At 37.7% G+C, this 20,279-nt stretch overlaps 1 protein-coding gene across 3 annotated transcripts in view; it reads right to left on the bottom strand.

Annotated features, from left to right (window-relative positions):
• Positions 1–20,279, bottom strand: part of VAV3 (vav guanine nucleotide exchange factor 3) — a 435,615-nt gene that overhangs the window by 17,576 nt on the left and 397,760 nt on the right. For 2 of the 3 annotated variants that reach the window (XM_061411006.1, XM_061411008.1), the window contains exons 23-25: positions 15,264–15,380; positions 14,595–14,682; positions 7,062–7,191 (exon numbers count right to left, since the gene is read on the bottom strand). In XM_061411006.1, the coding sequence (XP_061266990.1) occupies positions 7,062–7,191; positions 14,595–14,682; positions 15,264–15,380 (335 nt within the window). Of the gene's footprint in view, positions 1–2,935; positions 3,654–7,061; positions 7,192–14,594; positions 14,683–15,263; positions 15,381–20,279 lie in introns of those variants that run through there. The other variant, XM_061411007.1, reaches the window with a different exon arrangement.

Here is a 20,279-nt window from a genome sequence, read left to right as displayed (position 1 = left end):
ATAAAGGAGATAAATATTATCCACTATTAAGACTGTGACAAAACTAATAGGCTAAGATATTATCAGGATATTTAAAGAGTTATCAGGAATAAGCAAGTTACATTACAGTGAGTTAAATATATATGAATGATACAAATTCTCCAAGTTTCTAAAACACTGGCTAAAATGAAGTTTAAGCACCTTGTCAGATGGCTAATAGAATCACAGAGGTACCTGCATGAAAGGAAAGCAACCGCACTAGGAAGAAGCAGCCTTGGCTCTGGCTTTTACTTTTTCCTGCAAGCTCACTTGTATGGTCCCAAAGACCCAGGAAGCCTTTGTCAATTTTTGAAGAATTGCTATAAGATTTGTCATAGCTTCAAAATGATTGAGCTGTTCTTTATTTGTTTTCAAACCCACTCATCTTTCCCAGTTTTTTCAAATAACATAGTGCTTTAATACCTGCTGTGTTTCCCAAAGACCTGAGGCTCTGACTTCACTCATTTAGCCCTTCCTAAACATGTGTTTTATGAGAGGCGCTGTGCAAAGTGCAATTTGAGAATAAGAAGCAAAGGAACCTGGTTTCCAAGGCTTCAGGGAGCAATACACTTGAAGAAATTGTTAAAACCTATATAAAAACAATACTATTAATATATATTCTATGGAAACTGTGAGATGAAGTATGAATGATTCATAACTCTTATCTTCAACCCCAGCCACTCTTCTTAGTATCAGCTGCCTACTGAACCACTGAGTATGCACAGATACTAAAAATTTGTGCAAAACTGAATATATTACCTTCTCCTTTGTATGTGTTATATCCCTTTTACTTCTTGATCAGGCCATCATTTCACCATTTGGGTCATCTAAAGCAGATATCACACATGTACTATTTCTACCTCAATTCCTTTATCCAGTCAATTCAATCTCCAGATTATATCTAAATCAGCCCATTGTCTTGATTTACTGTCTTTATTCAACTTTTGTCCAAATGTCCATCATCCCTCCCCTGGACATCTGTGGAATTTTCCTCACTCCCTTCTTCTGTCCATGCCTCTCTCCAAGCCATTCTCACAGAGTAGGCAGTGATCTTTCAAAACAATGTAAATCAGTTCATATCATTTTCTGCTTATAATGCTCTACTGCATTTCCATTGTACATATTAGAATCCACTCACTATGTTCTAAACATTTGGCCCCCTTCCAGTTCTTTAAATGTATCAAGTTATTTCCTGTTAATGTCCTTCACACAAACTGCTTCTTCACTCTGGTGTTTTCCTACCCTTCAGTAACCCACACCCTGCCAATTGTCTGTAGATCTTGTAAATTTCACCTAGCTGCCACTTCTTCAAAATGTCCTTCCCTGACCTTCCAGGTTAAACAGGTCCTCTTGCCGTACCCTTTCACCTATGCATCTGCTTCACAAGACTTAGGAGAATTTGGTGGCTCAGATGGTGAAGGATCTGCCTGCAATGCAGGGAGACTGGGGTTTGATCCCTTGGTAGGGAAGATCCCCGGAAGAAGAGAATGGCAATCCACTCCAGTATTCTTGCCTGGAGAATTCCATGGGCAGGGGATCCTGGCAGGCTATAGTTCTTGGTGTCGCAAAGAATAAGACACAACTGAGCCACTAACACACACACACATGAAGTTATTTGTTTTACATTTGTTCGGTGGCATTAATGGTAAAGAACCCATTTCCCAATGCAGGAGACTTGAAGAGATACAGGTTCAATCCCTGTTAGGAAGATCCCCTGGAGGGAGGGCATGGCAACCCACTCCAGTCTTCTTGCCTGGAGAATCCCAAGGACAGAGGAGCCAGGCGGGGCTATAGTCCATAGTGTTGCACAGAGTCAGACACAACTGAAGCGACTTAGCAGCACCACTGTCCATCTTATTCATTGTTATATTTAGCATCCAGAACAGAACTTGGCACATAGTGTTGAATAAAATATTTGTTGATTAAAAGAACGAATGAATGAATAAGTAAATACAGTATGGTCACAGGTAAAGAAGAGATGGTTTCAAGTACAATGTACTCAGTACTCTACACATCCTAAAATCAGTGCACCAAGCTCCCCCTGTTCCTGGAGCAGGTGGAGGAGGAGAATGCTGACATTTTCCTCCAATTCTGTTAGTTCTCTTCAGCTAAAGGCACCATCTCTAAATTTTATTACTTCTAAAATAATTCAGATGTAAAAATTGCAAGAATAGTACAAAGGATTCTAATTTTTTTTCACTCAAACTCCTCAAATGTTAATATTTTACATTTGCTTTAAGCTCTTTAGTTTTCCTGAACTATTTTATAATATGTTTCAGATGTAATGCCTTTTATCTCTAAATATTTCACTCTTGTTGTTTAATTGCTAAGTCCTGTCCGACTCTTTTACCAAGGCTCTTCTGTCCATGGGATTTCCCAGGCAAGAATACTGGAGTTGGTTGCCATTTCCTTCTCGAGGGGATCTTCCCAACTCAGGGACTGAATCCACGTCTCTTGAGTCTCCTGCATTGGCAGGCAAATTCTTTACCAGCTGAGTCACTGGGAAAGACCATTTCAGCGTGTCCTTCCTAAAATCAAAGGGATTTTCTTCTCTTACACATTAACACTACAATTATCAAAAACAAAAAATTACTAATCTAGAAACATTCAAAATGTGTTAATTGTCCCATATGTGTCCTTTATAGTAAAAAAGAAAAAAAGGAAAATACTTCCAGGTACAAGATTCTACCTGTTGTGTCCAGCTGTCATGTTTCATTAGTCTCCTTCAGTCTAAAACAATTCTGCACTCTTTCTCTGTCTTTCATGACACCGATATTTTTGAAGAGTAGAGGCCAATTATTTTGTAGAATGTCATTGAATTTGGGTTTGTCTGATGTTTCCTCATGATTAGATTCCATCTGTGGACCCTGGAGGGCAGGAATACCACCAAAGGTGGGCAGCCTCCTGAAGGGCAGCCTTCTCAGGAGCATCACATTAGGAGGTACATGATATCAAGTTGTCCCATCATTGGTGATGCTAATTTTGATCACTTTTATGGTTTTTCTGTCCCTTTTGTAATTAACAAGTTCTTGTGATGAGAAACTTTGAGACCATGTAAATATAGAGGTAACCAACAATTTTTAAAACATTAACCAACTCTTTGGCCCAACTAATCTTCCATTTACTTGGGAAATACCTAAGGTCTATTAATAAGTTATGAAATAGCTAACTGTGCCACTTTCCCAAGTATAATGGTCCATTACCATTCTACCTTACCTCCTTTTTTCACGTGTACAAAGAAAGAAACCTAGGAGCTGCTTTTGAAAGAACATAATAAAATATCTAATCTCATTCCTTATTCATCAGATGAGAAAGCTGGGGCCCAGACAGGCTAAGTGACTTGCCTAAGGTCAGACAGCTTACTCAGTAGCAGCCCTGAAAATAATTAAGCGCTCACTGTAGAGCAAGAAAGGCAAAAGTCAACTCAGTATATACAAGCCCTAAGGGTACACCTGCAGCAGTCTAAGGCAGTTTTTCTGTGACCATTTTTGGAAAGTAATGAGATTCTTACAGAGATCCACAGGACCGGGCAGAACATCTTCCACGGGGCCACTGCATGAGGGGTCTCTAGGGAAGCACAAGAGCTCACTGCTGTGCCCGAGTTCTCTTTGTTCTCTTCCTTCCTCTCTCCATCTCTAGCGGAAACACTCAAGTCATTGCAAAGGCAGAAACAGTCTCACAGTCCTAGGACACAGCATTGCCTACTCCTCACCTAGAAATGCTAATATGCTCCTTGCTCAATACTCTGGATATCTGTTTAATTCTAAGTAGTATCTTTATATATGTTATTTTGAAATTACATGAGGTAGGCCTGTCATAATCTTACCATATTTTACACATTTGAGAATAGTTTTTAATTTGCCTAAGAACATTCTAACCTAGGGGCTTCTGAGATGGCACTAGTGGTAAAGAACACGGCTGCCAATGTAGGAGAGATAAGAGGCACAAGTCTGAGGCCTGGGTCAGGAAGATCCCCTAAAGGAGGGCATGGCAACCCACTCCAGTATTCTTGCCTGAAAAATCCCATGGGCTATAGTCCATAGGGTTGCAAAGAGTCAGATATGACTGAAGCAACTTAGCAGACATGCATGCATTCTAACCTAGGCTAATACAGAAGCAAGCAGCCTCTTCCACAATGCCTCAGGTCTTTCTTTTCCAGGGTGACTATGTATTTAAGAGAAAAATAATAATAAGTAGCAGGCACCGGGAGCTGGAGCTCCAATCTTACCCAGAACATGGGTACTCCTTGTCTGTGGCTTGTCTGCTCTGCTTTCTCCGTTACTCAGAAGGAATGGAGACACCATGCCCTGTCCAAGCCAATGTCCCCTAGTATTTACTACTTCTTCATAAAAGTTATTCTGAGATGATATTTGGCAGTACACCCAAAGCTATGAACCAGAGGTAATGACTCTAAAGACATCCTACACAAACTTTCTATACAGAGTATGTAGTTTCCTCTCTACCACTTCTTGAAAGGCACATGTATAAAAACAGAAGCAATGCTTTAAATAAGAGTCCATCTTTAATCAGGACTTGGCATAAAATGAGCAAGGGATATTTTAAAAAATCATAAAAACAAAGATGTAAGTTGCTATGAGTTAAAACTGGTAATTCAACTATTAGAAATACATGGAAATGTTTGCTGTGTTAGAAGATGAGGGCCTGGTACTAGTGGGGCGAGCATCAGCCACAGTGGAAGTGCAGAATCAGCAGTAGCTCAGCTGACTTCTGTGTGTGTTTACCATGTTATCAGCACTCTGTGCAACGCTGTATGTATAGCACCTCATTTAATCTTCAGAATGATCTTAGTGTTCTTCTCATTCCATACAAAGTTAGCATCAAGCGAATAAAACATTGGGATAATATAAATCTAATCTAAGATTGTAATCCCGCTCTATGGTAACAACTGAATAATCCTGGAGTGTAAGATCTTGGAGACCATGGAGAAATTATTGCTGACTGACGCACCAACTCACACCCTCACTGCTTTCTGGTCACTTTGGGAGTGAGATCTTTGCTTCTCATCCTGTATAGAAATAGGACTTGTCAGAGCCTCCTCATTAAAGTATACGCTCCATAAGGTCAGGGCCTTTGTATTCTCGACTACTATTTCCCATACCTAGAACACTGCCTTGTCTGTGGTAGGTGATTATTATATGTTGAAGGAATCAATAACTGAATAATATGTGAACAAAGGCTAGCTGTAACAAAGATTAAATTTTAAATGAATGATTCTCTTTTACTTCTCAATTATAAACTGGTTCTTATATCATGACTTGCCAGAGTCTCTTAAAAAGACTGGGCTTACAATGTTTGAACTCATGACTCTAAAAATCTTCCTGTGGCTGGCATGGATGTTCATAATCATGCTGTTGGATATGCTTTAAAAGACAAGAAGAATCTGTATCTCCATCCCTAGTGACTAAACAAGTTTAAGCGTTAAATATTTAGTTAAACACTAAACAAAAATTTAAACTAGGCAACTTCATTTGCTGTTAACAGTATTCTCTGAGCAACTACGCGTGTCAAGCACAGGGAGTGCCGGTGCTTTCCCTGACTGCCAGCCCCTCTCACCTGGACTTTCTAAAACTGAGTGAGTGACTCAAACAGGATTTGTAGTGTAGCCGACCTCCTTGGCAACTTTTATTATCTTCTGCTACCAGGAAGGCAAACTAAAAGAACTGAAAATTATACTTTTCATGTAGGGAAAATGTCATAAGCCTGGTAAATTTTTAAGGAATTTTGTAGAAAATTTGGTGTTTTTTTTTCCCTTTTTGAGGGAAAAGGTCCATTTCTGAATTAGCAAAAATTATGTCCTATATGAGTGTCTAAGGTAATTGGGTAACAGAGGGCTAAAAGCATAGAAAGATAAATTTTAATGTGTTTTCAGTTTCAACAAAAAAGTGTGCTCTGACTACTCTCATTGGACAAGCCTGTTCATTTATCACTGATCTCTGTGAACAGAACAGCTATTAAGTTATTCAAATTAAAAAAAAAAAACCTGTCAGTTGATGTGACAAATTACTTGTATATTTACTTTATGGAAGTGCTATGAAATTTTACTGGTGGTGTTACTGCCCTGAGCATTATTTGTTTCCCTTTCAGTTTCTGCTTTTAGGGAAAAAAAGGTAAAATTATATTACCTGACGCAAATTCTTTTTCAAACACTCTAGATATTCTCATTTTGATTAGGCTAAACATTCTGAGGGCAATAAAATTGTATTCCTTTTTCTCTAAAACAGTTTATTAATACTTTTAAATGCTATTAAAATAAGGGAATGAAAGCAGTTTATTCACAGCATTTTTTTCAGTGTTCTCTTTATACACTATATCTACTCACAGGAAGATTATATGACAGTAAATGATGAGAAAAGTTTTTGACTTGAACTCGCATTCAAATTATAATTGGGGACATATGTATAATTATGGCTGATTAGCATTGTTGTATGGCAGAAACCGACACAACAGCATTAGAACAATTTTCCTCCAATTAAATTTAAAGATGCTTTTGGTTTGTATGTTAATCTCTGTGATTATGTGTGGCACAGTGCTCATTCCAAAAGTGCCTAATGTATACCTTTAAATATTGGAATCGGGAAATGTGCTTTTGGTTACTTCAGAGTTCCAAAAGTAATCATTGAACTGGAATCGATAAGCAGACTTGGGGTACAAAGTTAGATGGAGTCTTGCTTAAATCCTGTTAATAAAACAGGATTGTGACCATAAACATGTGTCAGTTAAAAAAGAGTTTGGCTAATATAAAAGTCATGGAAAAGTACAAAACTTACATATCAACATACCCTTCATTTCTGATGGATTTGACACAAACATGATTTTTAATTTGGCACAAAGAACTAAATCTAGGCATGTTCATAAACCTGTTGGTCCATCTGATTCTACTTTGCTCTAGAAAAAATAATTCTTTGTTAAATTCATCAGCGTATAAATTGGTTCTGTTTCAAAATTTGGAATGAAGATGTTCAATGTTATCATGCCTTCAGTCCTTAGGTGTCAGCAATTGTATTCTAAATTACAATACTCACAGCTGATGCCTGCTCTATTACCCCTCTGTCCAGTTGAATGTTCTGGCTCCTTGTATGGAAACTGCAGAGTTGTATCCAAGGTTCTGAATCCTTCTTTAAGAGAATGATGCTTGTAGTACTCCACAAGTTCCTTTAGGAGAAAAGAATCAAACACACAAACTCCTTGACACATAATGATATGCAATGAAGGGATAATCAACTTAATGCTAAATTTTCCATAAGCCCCCTGGTGCCTCAGTGGTAAGGAATCTGCCAGCCAAAGAGGAGATGCAGGTTCGACTCTAGCCTGCCACAGGCTTCCCTGGGTCAGGAAGATCCCTTGGAGAAGGAAATAGCAACCCCTTCCAATATTCTTGCCTGGAAAATCCCATGGATAGAGAAGCCTGGCGGGCTATAGTCCATGGGGTCGCAAAGAGCTGGACACAACTTAGTGACTAAACAACATATTACAGTAAGTAAATGGTAACCTCTCCCTGCTTCCTGGTGTACAATACACCCAACTAGTAATTGTCCTTGTTACCCAGGCCATTTATAATGTGAGTTACCCCCCATTGTTACTCAATATCCTGTTAGTCTTCAGTCGGATGTAGTAAGTAAAAAGAAGCCATAATAAACCTCAAACTCAGAACAGAAATTCTTGTTCTTACTTATGAAATACTTTATTTTTGTTTAGGGAGGCAAGGGCTGTTTTATGAATATATAGTAATCTATAGTTTCCTGCATTTTCTTTCAACATAGCAGAAAAACAAACTTGATCCTAAATATGCTTTTCCACTGTAAACCAAAGTTGTTAAACCATAAATATCGCTTTCTTGACATTGCTTCTGGCTTACGAGGAAGTGTTAGTGACCTTCTCTTAGCTCTGTATGTCACCTCGTACTCACAGAAGTCAATAATGTAGTTCTTTCCAATTTTCTCTTATACCTAATTTGCCTTAAATACATCCAAGCCTAATATAATAACCACCCACCATCTTTCATACTGCGATCTCAGAATATTTCTTTTGCGATGTCAGTTTCACAGATTCTGCACAAATCTTAATCCCTCTACTTTAAACAGAAAATTAATAATGGTTAATTCATAATATAAAATGCATATTATCACTAGATGAGTACCAGTTATGTTTCTTAGAAAAACCTGAAATGAAAAGAAATGCAAAATAACTTTTAACCTAATTATTCAGTGCTTATTCTACAGCACTATTATTTAAAACTGTATAAAAGCAACTCATTTCTTAAAAAAAAATCACACTGTCATCAACTCAGCCCTTCCATTCAGTGCTCATGTTCAAAGTCCCCCAAACAAATCAATCGAGTCAAAAATCACCTGAAAGAAGAGAAAGAGAATCATCGATTTATTTATTATTTATGACCAAATTTGGATAAGTTGTGGGATACATGGTGTGGGGTGTTCCAGGGATCACAGAGATTATGAAGATAAGGTTCCTAAGCATACACACCGTGGAAGGAAAGAGAAAGGTTATGGGAGTTTGAAGGCAAGAAGGAAAGAGAGCCTCCTTTTCAGAGTCCAGAGGGAAGGAAGAGGGACGAGTTCATGAGAGGAGGTAGCTTGGCTTAAATTGAATAAAAGTATAATTTCAAAAGCCAAGAAGGATGAAAGGATTGTTTTAAGTAGAGCAGACAGGCTGGGAACAGACAAAGATAACAAAGACCATCTTCATAAACTAAAACCAGCATGGTTTGGTTCAAGTACTGGATAAAGCAAATGGAGAGGCTTTACCTTTCACATCTGTAAAATGGGATAATAAACCATTTCACAGACTATAGCAAAGAAGGGATAAAGTATCTAGTACCTGTGAATAATCATGAGAGCTACCATGATCACATGTGCTACATAGTTTTATATAGTGTGTGTGTGTATATATATATATAGTTTTATATAGTATATGTATAGTTTTCTATAGTTTCTTACAATCTTCAGACAAGAAACAAGAGATGGGTCTTTTCCCCACTGATGCTCAAGGCTCAGTGAGATTAATCAGCTTGGGCAAGGTTGTATAACTGGTGTCTGGCTCCAAAGTTTCTGCTCCCAACTACATTGTACTATTACCAAATAGTAACCTGGTAAATGTAAATATGCAAAACGGGAAGCAGAGGGAAGGAGCATTTTCTAAGTATCTTCTTGTTTTCTTAGACCCAAGATGATATGGTTTTACACATGCTATAACTTGAATTTTTTTTTCTTCCATTCTTTCTTCTTTGCTTGGGCCCAGATTATAAGTGTACTTGCTGAAGCAAAGGAGTAGAATCTGACCACCTTAAAAGAAAAAAAGCTAAAATATCAGAAGTTTTCAGTTCAGTTCAGTCACTCAGTCATGTCCAACTCTTTGCAACCCCATGGACTGCAGCACACCAGGCTTCCCTATCCATCACCAACTCCCAGAGTTTACTCAAACTCGTGTCCATTGAGTCGGTGATGCCATCCAACCATCTCATCCTCTGTCATCCGCTTCTCCTCCTGCCTTCAATCTTTCCCAGTATCAGGGTCTTTTCAAATGAGTCAGTTCTTCGCATCAGGTGGTCGAATATTGGAGTTTCAGCTTCAGCATAGTCCTTCCAAAGAATATTCAGGACTGATTTCCTTTAGGATGGAATGGTTGGATCCCCTTGCTGTCCAAGGGACTCTCAAGGGTCTTTTCCAACACCACAGTTCAAAAACATGAATTCTTTGGCACTCAATTTTCTTTATAGTCCAACTCTCACATCCATACATGACTACTGGAAAAACCATAACTTTGACTAGATGGACCTTTGTTGGCAAAGGAATGTCTCTTCTTTTTAATATGCTGTCTAGGTTGGTCATAACTTTTCTTCCAAGGAGCAAGCATCTTTTAATTTCATGGCCGCAGTCACCATCTGCAGTGATTTTGGAGCTCCAAAAATAAAGTCTGTCACTGTTTCTATTGTTTCTCCATCTATTTGCCATGAAGTGATGGGACCAGATGCCATGATCTTAGTTTTCTGAATGAGTTTTAAACCAACTTTTTCACTCTCCTCTTTCACTTTCATCAAGAGGCTCTTTAGTTCTTCACTTTCTGCCATAAGGGTGGTGTCATCTGGATATCTGAGTTTATTGATATTTCTCCCAGCAGTCTTGATTCCAGCTTGTGTTTCATCCAGCCTGGCATTTTGCATGATGTACTCTGCATTAAGTTAAATAAGCAGGGTGACAATATACAGCCTTGATGTACTCCTTTCCCTATTTGGAACCAGTCTGTTGTTCCACGTCCAGTTCTAACTTTGCTTCCTGACCTGCATACAGATTTCTCAAGAGGCAGGTCAGGTGGTCTGGTATTCCCATCTCTGAAGAATTTTTCAGAGAGTTTGTTGTGATCCACACAGTCAAAGGCTTTGGTGTAGTCAATAAAGCAGAAGTAGATGTTTTTCTGGAACTCTCTTACTTTTTCGATGATCCAGCGGATGTTGGCAATTTGGTCTCTGGTTCCTCTGCCTTTTCTAAATCCAGCTTGAACATCTGGAAGTTCATGGTTCATGTACTGTTGAAGCCTGGCTTAGAGAATTTTGAGCATTACTTTACTAGTGTGTGAGATGACTACAATTGTGCGGTAGTTTGAGCATTCTTTGGCATTGCCTTTCTTTGGGATTGGAATGAAAACTGACCTTTTCCAGTCCTGTGGCCACTGCTGAGTTTTCCAAATTTGCTGGCATACTGAGTGCAGCACTTTCACAGCATCATCTTTCAGGATTTGGAATAGCTCACCTGGAATTCCATCCCCTCCTACAGCTTTGTTCGTAGTGACACTTCCTACGGCATTAGAAGTTTATATCCCCAAAATGGCTTCACTGATCAGAATACAGCGTTTATATTATGGTGGTTTTAACATGGTTTGCGAAGGCAAGGTCTGGAATTAAATTCTGCTCAGAGACCAATATTATCATTTAAGTTTTTTATTTATTTTTTTTTTTATTATTTTTTTCTAAATTTTTAAAAGAAAATCCATCCTGAACCCTCCTCCCTCATTTAAGTTTTTTAAATGCAAAATTTTGTAAGGTCTCTGAAAGAATCATACAGTGTATCATTTGCATCAGCAACACACTTCTCTTAGTTTTATTATTGAACTGAGTGTGTTCTTTAGAAAAAAATGTGAAAATAAACCTGAAAGTAATCATAAGCCAATAACTTTGAACTTTAATGTAACTGAAATTGTTATAAATGTTATCAGTAATTTGTTATAAGTAACATGAATTTTATGCATGATATATCATGAGTAGTATGAATTAAAGTTTATGAGAAGTTGGGTAGAAAACACAGAATTACCATACTGAAAAGGACTTGTTAATCATTTAATACCTATCCACCTCCAGATTTTATGGGAGCAAAAATGACTTTTCCAAGGCCTAGGGCTGTATGGCTTGGTAAGCTGCAAACACTTCAGTAAGCATCAAAGACATCTGAGTTCCATTTTTACCGTCTTATGAGGGTAGATCTTCCTACATGTTTCTACTAGGTGGAATTAAATAGTGCCACTGTGCAGCTCTTCTAATTCATGCCTTTCTGCTTTCTATATTTTAGTCTAATCCGCCCCCGCTTTAGCAGTCATTGACCTTCAGGTACTACAAGTAAATAAGAAGACGCTAAACAAAAGAAATCACTAAGCTTTCCTTATCTCACACTGACACAGTGGTGTCAACAATTCAAGTCTCTCTGAAAAATAATGAGTGAGAGCCAGTTATTCCAATTACCAAGGAAACGGGCAATGGAGATGATTTATAAACAGCATTTGGACATGGATTGTCTGGCATACATGAAAATTAGAACAAAATTAATGCCTTGTAATCTGGATACAGAAATTCCTTTAGAATTTAAATGTAATGACTAGAAAAACAAAGATTTCGATTAACCAAGCCACTGAAACCAGAGGGGGTGAAAAAAGGTTAGGTTATAACAACCTGAGGTCAGTCTTCTTGAGAAACTGGCTGATTTAAAACAAATTCTGGATTTTGTTTGCATTTTACACCCTTTCCCAATTAAATTTAATCCTAGAGTGTCATTAGATAAATGAATATTACGTAGGTGATATAATGTTACCAGTCACCATGGGAGGAAACTGAACTATACTTAAGAAATAACTCAATTCCTAGACCAAGATATAACGGCAACTGGGTTATCTCCCAACAACACAAAAGGCATGATAAAAGGTAACTCCTTAAAGTTGCAGAGGGAAGCCCCTAGCTCCCAGAGAGAAGTGCCTATTAACCCTTTATCTTCTTCCAGAGGGGCTGGTACTCAGATAGGAGCCATTCCTTCCAATCAGGTATCCAGGTGTGGCATTTCCTAGTTTAGGGTCTAAGTATAGATTTATTTGAGGCTTTGGTACAGATAGATTTACTAATTTGAGAATTTTTTCAGAACTGAGTCCTTTTAGAATTCTGCAGAATCACAGCGATTTCACACAGTGAGGCCTCAATATGAATTTGTTGAAGAAATGAACAGAAACAAAGAAGAGGTAGGTCCAGGAGAGTTCAGTGGTCTCTTCAGCATTTTTTTACAGTGATTTTCTTCCTGACAGAAGTATTTATCTAAGACTGAGATTTTTTAGCCTCTTGTCTGTCTTTTCACAATCATATCCATTTGCTTATTTTTGTTTTCAGTTTCATTGTAGTTTTGCAATTAATTCTTAATCCCCTCCCTTTAACTATCTGTATTATGTACTTCCTTACAAAAGATCCCCTGATATGGAGGGAAAAAACACATGTATATGTCTCCAGCAGTGACATTTCTGATGTCTTACACACACCATGTAATAAGCTCTGTTAGCTTATGTGAACTCTTTTACTTCCCTTTCTGGAACATCACTGAAAAAACTTTTACCGCTCTCAGATACAAATTACTTGAAATCTTGGTCTTTATGGCGTATATTATAATCACAGCTTTCCATGCACATAGGAACCTGAGGATCTATGATCACTAATCCAGATCATGGTGTTATCTACTGGCTTTTCACATCTAACCTTAGAGGATGAAGAACTTTCTTGAGCTGAATCCAGGTGACACAAAGTTGAATTGATTGGTTCTTGCCAGTGATTATTCCTTTCATCCTCTTGTGATGGGAGTCCCTTTTGTTGCTTTCAAAGTCAGCAAAGCTGGTAGTCAACTTTGGCCCTACAGCATTTTTTTTAAAGTCTCATATTAACCATGATACCACAGAGCAGCCTCATTACCAAGCACCCTACGTTCTGCAGGTGAGAGTCAAGCTGGTGTGTCTTTGCAGTGATGTGGAGACGCCCTGTGCATGCTTTGTTCATGTCTCAGCTGGGGCTGTCACTCATTATTTGTGCATCCACTTGCCACCTACCTGCTAGGTTTTCCTTTCAGGAAGAAACCTCCTCAGGTCCTGTTCTCTCTGTGCACAGCTTGCTTGCTCCAGCAGAATATAACTCGCTGCCAGCAAGGAGAATGCCTGGATCTTGGCTGCCAATTTGACAGGGTTTGCATTTTCCAGGACACATCCTTAGGATGCTGCCCATCCTTAGCTTTTGAATTGGGAATGTGATATTTATGTCAAGACAGGTTTCCGTACTTTTCTTTTGACTCAGTTCAATTCAGTTCAGTCCCTCAGTCACAAGATGCTTCAATTTCTTTAAAATGCTGATTCCTGTCTTGATCCAGTTCTAAATTTTTGGGTAAGACTTTTAAGCTGGACTATTTTGTAAGACTGTCTTACACTAAGTTTTAACTTTAGTGTTAACATCTGCAAAGTGCTCTGAGATGTTTTCCAGATGGATGCAGTATGTATCATTTGATTGATGGTTCAGTCAATGACTGGTCCTTCCCAATGTTACTCATAGTACTTAACAGAGCTCTACAAAGGCATCTTATGTCCTATATCCAAATTCTTCATTATCTTAAGAGACTCTCCAACTTGAGAAACAGGCCTGAGACTACTTTTCAGGAAATAAGAACTTTTTTCTTTACTGTTAACAGTGCACATGTAATGATATGTATGTATTGTTTATGTGACAATACATAATATTCTTGTATGCTAAGTTGCACTTTTAAAAATCAGAATCATCTTTATATGAAGCAACTTGGTAACAATATACTGTTTCAATTTAAATATAAAATTGCTATGAAATCACTGTCCTATGGTAAAAGTGTGATCTTGTTAATGTTTAATTGTCGAAGGTAATGAAGAAGAACTGTAGCACAAGTCACTTAGACTAGAAAATACAAAAAGGTTTTCCATTTGACAGTATATTGTATTTTGCATGAAATGAACCTGAATGTGTCTATGGTTCTAAGAATCATATAGTGTGGACCCTGAAATATTATCTTAAACTTGCAAACTTAGTTTACAATGAAAAATATGTTTAGAGTAATATAAAACTTAACTAGAATTCTTAAAATTTTCAGGATTCTGCTGCAAAAAAGATATTATTCTCTTTAAATGTGTCAGCAAGCAAAATTTCCAAGAAACTATAGAACTAAACTGACCTTTCCAATAAGAGAAAACTAAGGACCACAGATTGAAAAGAACTAATCAATGCTTACCATTAAACTTTTAAACTTTCTATTTTCCGCAATGTGAAAAAAGCCATCTCTTGTTAAAATCTTGATGTGCTTTGCTTCATTATTGTACCTGTGGGCAATGGATAACTTATGAATATAAATGTGTTTTTAATCAGTAGAAATCAATAATTACCAGAGGGCATGCCCCAATAACATTATAGGAATTAATTCCGAAGACAAAATATATACCTGTGCCAATACACTGGTGACAGCTAATTAACAAAATACATTCACTAGATTGGTTGAAGATACAACCAATTTTTTTTTTTTTTACAACCAATTTTTGAAGTGAGATTGGGGGGCAGTAGATTTGACCAATCATTCTGCCCAATTTATTTATAAGATCAGTTTGAGAATACAGAAAACAAAATAAAATCTGTTAATTTATAATTCTTAGGATTTACTAGAAACATACATGCATCAAGTCACCAAAGCACAGTGTTATGAAAGAAATCTGGTATGCCAATTAGCAGCCTATAACACTTAATACCATTTTTTTCTAACAGATATTTTCAAGTATTAATGAACTGTCTAGAGAGATGATGCATTATTTCTGCTGCAATTAGAACCTTGGTTTCAGCTTCAGTGTTGTACACGTCAGATGATCTATGCAATTATGAAAACAGGAAGGCTATTTCTTGTCCTACTTACTTAATGCTAATTGCGTATTCTCCTGACTCTCTGGTCCTGTGTCTCACAAGGTAAGTACTGTTTACCCTGTTAATAAGTTCAGTCTCTGCCTGCAGTCTTTCCATGGCTCCAGCATACCTTTGAGAAACAAGGACACAGAAAATTTAGGTAATGTACCTGAAAGAGAACAGAGGCTAAAAATAAGTATCTGTCAGGATTTTAATTTAGTGGCAGATCTGAACTGTTTTTACTGCTATACTAATTCAAAAAATAATGCAGGAAAATGTCCTTTAAATACATTCAAACAAAGATACTTTAGTCTCTACAAAGATTACAACAGTGAAGTGAACAATGCCAAACACACTAAACATTTATCAATAAATAAATGGAACAAAGGGAGGAATTTAGTGGGTATTGGGTCAGAGAGGGACTTCCCTGGTGGCTCAGACGGTAAAGCGTCTGTCTACAACGCGGGAGACTGGGGGTTCGATCCCTGGGTTGGGAAGATCCCCTGGAGAAGGAAATGGCAATCCACTCCAGGACTATTGCCTGGAAAATCCCATGGACAGAGGAGCCTGGTAGGCTAGCGTCCATGGGAGAGGGCTGTGGAAAGTTTAGTGTCAAGAAGGAAAAAGGCTTTAGGGAAGGATGGCCTATGTAAGACACACTCAGACATAGACACGTGCACACGTATACACACATTCCTCCAAAATTTCACATTTTCTAGGTAAAACAGTATGAAATAACATCTCCTTTGAGTATTAAGAAAATTTAGGGACAATTTAAATTATTTTCAAATAATTATTTTTTAGATATAAGATTAATTCTTAGTCCACAATTTTGATAACCAATTTTCTTAAGAAACTACTAGTAGCAAATAGAATTTTTAAAAGATATTTTCAAAACCAAAATTCTGTTGTTCCCAAACTCTGCTGGCTTAAGCATATAAAAATTCCACAACATTAAAAGGGACAAATTCAATGTTAAAATATTCTTATGATTGGTCTGTTCACATACTTTCCATTTATTCCTGGTTCAGTTCAAGGAGACTGAATTTGTTTTTGAAGATCTTTTTTCTTCCCCTCCTCTTTTGTTCTCTCCTCTTGTCATTTTATGTCTATCTTTAGTGATGTGTTTGGATTGCTTTGTTTTTTTAACTGTGTGTTTCAATTGTAGATTTTTGGTTTGTGGTTCCCAGGAGGTTTCTTTTTTTTTTTTTGGAGTGGTAATGTAGGGGATTTCTTTGGAGGGAATGATGCTGAAGCTGAAACTCCAGTACTTTGGCCACCTCATGCAAAGAGCTGACTCATTGGAAAAGACTGATGCTGGGAGGGGTTGAGGGCACGAGGAGAAGGGGACGCCAGAGTATGAGATGGCTGATGGCATCACTAACTCGATGGACTTGAGTCTGAGTGAACTCCGGGAGTTTGTGATGGACAGGGAGGCCTGGCGTGCTGCGATTCATGGGGTTGCAGAGAGTCGGACACGACTGAGCGACTGAATTGAACTGAATGTAGTTTATTTTAAGTTAAAATATATGTTGTTGTTCTTGTTTAGTTGCTAAGTTGTGTCTGACTGTTTGCAACCTCATGGACTATAGCCCACCAGGCTCTGCTGTCCGTGGAATTTTCCAGGCAAGAATACTGGAGTGGGTTGCCATTTCCTTCTCCAGGGAATCTTTTTGACTCAGGGATCAAAGCTGCATTTCCTGCATTGGCAGGTGGATTCTTTACCACTGAACCACCATGGGTACAGCATTTAAAAATTTTTATTTTATATTGGAGTATATTTGATTAACAGTGTTGTTTAGTTTCATCTGACAGCAGAGTGACTCAGTTATATATATATGTGTGTGTATGTATTCTGTTTCAAAATTATTTTCTCATTTAGGTTATTACAGAGATCAAGCAGAGTTCTCTACGCTATACAGTAGATCCTTGTTGATTATCTATTTTCAATATAGCAGTGTGTACATGTCAGTCCCAAACTCCCAATCTATCCCTCCTGCCTGACCTTTCCTCTCAGTAACCCTAAGTTCTCTAAGTCTGTGAGTCTGTTTGTTTTGTGAATAAGTTCATTTGTATTATTTTTTAAGACTCTGTATGTAAACTGATGTCATATATTTGTCTTTCTCTGTCTCACTTCACTTAGTGTGATCATCTCCAAGTCCATCCATGTTGCTGCAGATAGCATTATTTCATTCTTTTTCTATGGCTGAGTTATTTCATTCTTTTTATGGCTAAGTTATACCTTTTGTATATATGTACCATATCTTTATCCATTCATCCATCACTGGAGTTATGGGTTGCTTCCATGTCTTAGCTATTGTAAACAGCATGGCAATGAACATTGGGATGCATGTATCCTTTTGAACCATGGTTTTCTCCAAGTATATGCCCAGGTGTGGGACTGCTGGATCATATGGTAGCTTTATTTTTAGTTTTGTAAGGAAGCTAAATACTGTTCTCTATAGTGACCGCACCAATTTACATTCCCACCAACAGTGTAGGAGGGTTCACCTTTCTCCACACCATCTGGAGCACTTATTGTTTGTAGATTTTTTGATGTTGGTCATAATGACTGGCGTGAGGAGGTGATTCCTCATTGTAGTTTTGATTTGCATTTCTCTAATAATTAGCAGTGTTCAGCATCTTTTCATGAACTTCTCGGCTGTATCTCATGTGAATTCATGTCCTTCTACCCTGCCATCCTGTCTTCTCCCATTATGTATCTCCCATGACATTTTGATATAGCAGTCTACAAATATACACACTTGTTTTATGTTGCTGATCCCTTAATTTCAAGTTCATCTCCAGTATCCTGCATTTGTATTCTCCTCTTCTCAAAACTGCTGGTTTTGATATCATATTTGTATATGGATGATATCCTATGTTTAGGAAAATCTCTCTTACCAGTGAGATTTCACATTTGTAGTTTTCTTGATTCTAGCTGTGGCCTTTTCTTTTCCACCTACAGAAGCTCCTTTAGCATTTGTTGCAAAGGTGGTCTGGTGGTGCTGAATTCTCTTAGTTTTTGCTTCTCTGTGAAACTTCTGATTTCTCCATTGAAACTGACTGAGAGCCTTCCTGGATAGAGTATTCTTGGTTGTAGGTTTTTCCCTTTCATCAGATGACATATATTGTGCCTCCCTCTGGTCTGCAGAATTTCTGCTTAAAAATCAGCAGATAACCTTATCAGGGTTCCCCTGTATGTTATTTGTTGCTTTTCCCTTGTTGACTTTAATATTTTTTTCTTTGTCTTTTATTTTTGTCTGTTTGATTAATACATGTTAAAATATTCCTCCTTGGTTTATCTTGTATGGAAGGAATGCTGCACTTCCTGAATTTGAGTAAATTTCTCATGTTAGGAAAGTATTTGGCTATAATCTTTTCAGATATTTTCTCAGGCCCTCCTTCTCTCTCTTAGCCTTCTGAGTTTTTATCAATTTCAGATCCCAGGACAGAAAACCACTGTTTCTCCACTTACACTCATGCCATCATAGTGCTGCCCCTCACTCTCCTTTCTGAAACTGCCCCAAAGCCTAGCCATCATCTGACCCAGTTTTGTCATGTTGTCACATTCGAAGAACATCCAACATCAACAAACAAGTCCTCAAGTTTTTGTTTGCTCAAGCTTCTTTGTCTCTACCCAAATTTTCTTTTCCAAATTCTCCAAACGAATTATAAACCCCGCAGTGATACCTGTTCAGCACCATGTACTGTACCTATTAATTCTTTCTATGGAGACATCTATTTTCCCCAAACCCTCCACCCTCTTGGTCTAATCGCCACTGCTTTCTCTCCAGGCCTGCTGAATTAGTGTAGTCCTGGAATCCCTTCACTCCCATTTCCTAGATTTTGTATCTCCCTCTTTCCTGGTTTACTAGCTAATTCCTCAGATCTTAAACGAATATATGGGATGTAATACTTAGAAGGTCTCATATCTATGATATTTGTATTTTACTTAATAATCCTTAATTCACAATTTGGCTGGATAAATAATTCTAGGTGACAAATCATTGTCTTCTCAAATTTTAAGGCACTGTTCTGCTTTTCTAACTTCCAATTCAATGCCATTCTGATTTCTGAGTCTTTATCTTTTTTTTTTCCCTCTCTGGAAACTCAAATTCATTGCTCTATATAGCAAAGTTCATAATAATAAGCCTTCCGGTTATATGCTCTACTAGAAAGTTGAGTGTTGTCCTGGGCTCTCAGGAGCATCTTTGATGTAGAGTCATATAGCCTTCAGTTCTAAAAAATTTGGGGTTTTATCTTTTTATGTATATATAATTGTTGTTAGTTTCTCTTTCTCAAGTTCCTATTAAATGAAGGCCGGACTTCTCAGGTCAGTTGTCTGCTCTACCTTTTCTCTATTATCTCTCTTTGATTTTCTAGAGGATTTATTCAACTTTATTTTCCAATTTCTCTACTCAATACTTAGAGAACTCTTTTTCATTCTCAATCTCTGTCTCTTTTATAAAACATCCAGCTCACTTGTATGGATATATTATCTCTTAATTCTGAGAATATAAATTAAAGGCTTCTCTCTCCTGCCCATGCTAATGTTTGTAATTCTTCCAAGTTTCTTTTTGACATTTATTTTTTTCTTTACTTCAAGGCTTTTCTCAAATGTCAGGTTACTCTTTGTTGTCTGCTCACATTTTGCTGTATGGCTCAGGAAACTTAAACAGGGCTCTGTATCAACCTAGAGGGATGGGATGGGGAGGGAGATGGGAGGAAGGTTCAAAAGGGAGGGGATATATGTATACCTATGACTGGTTCATGTTGAGGTTTGACAGAAAACAACAAAATTCTGTAAAGCAATTATCCTTCAATTAAAAAAAAAAAGAAAGTGAGAAAGGCATCCAAGAACTGACTGGGAGTTCTGTGTGGGGGCAGTATGGGAGGCTCACTGGGTTGGAATCTGATCATGTGGGAAGAAGCTGATGATGGGGCTGGATTTTAGGTTTTTAATTCTGAGTCTATTCCATTTCTTTAGAGAAAAATCTTCCCAATTCCTATCTGGATGGAAGAAGAG

This window comes from Bos javanicus, chromosome 3, assembly GCF_032452875.1.
Source record: "Bos javanicus breed banteng chromosome 3, ARS-OSU_banteng_1.0, whole genome shotgun sequence".
In the NCBI taxonomy this organism is placed as follows: Eukaryota; Metazoa; Chordata; class Mammalia; order Artiodactyla; family Bovidae; genus Bos; species Bos javanicus.
The sequence above is the reverse complement of the archived record's forward strand: the minus strand, read 5'-3'. Positions and strand labels throughout refer to the sequence as shown.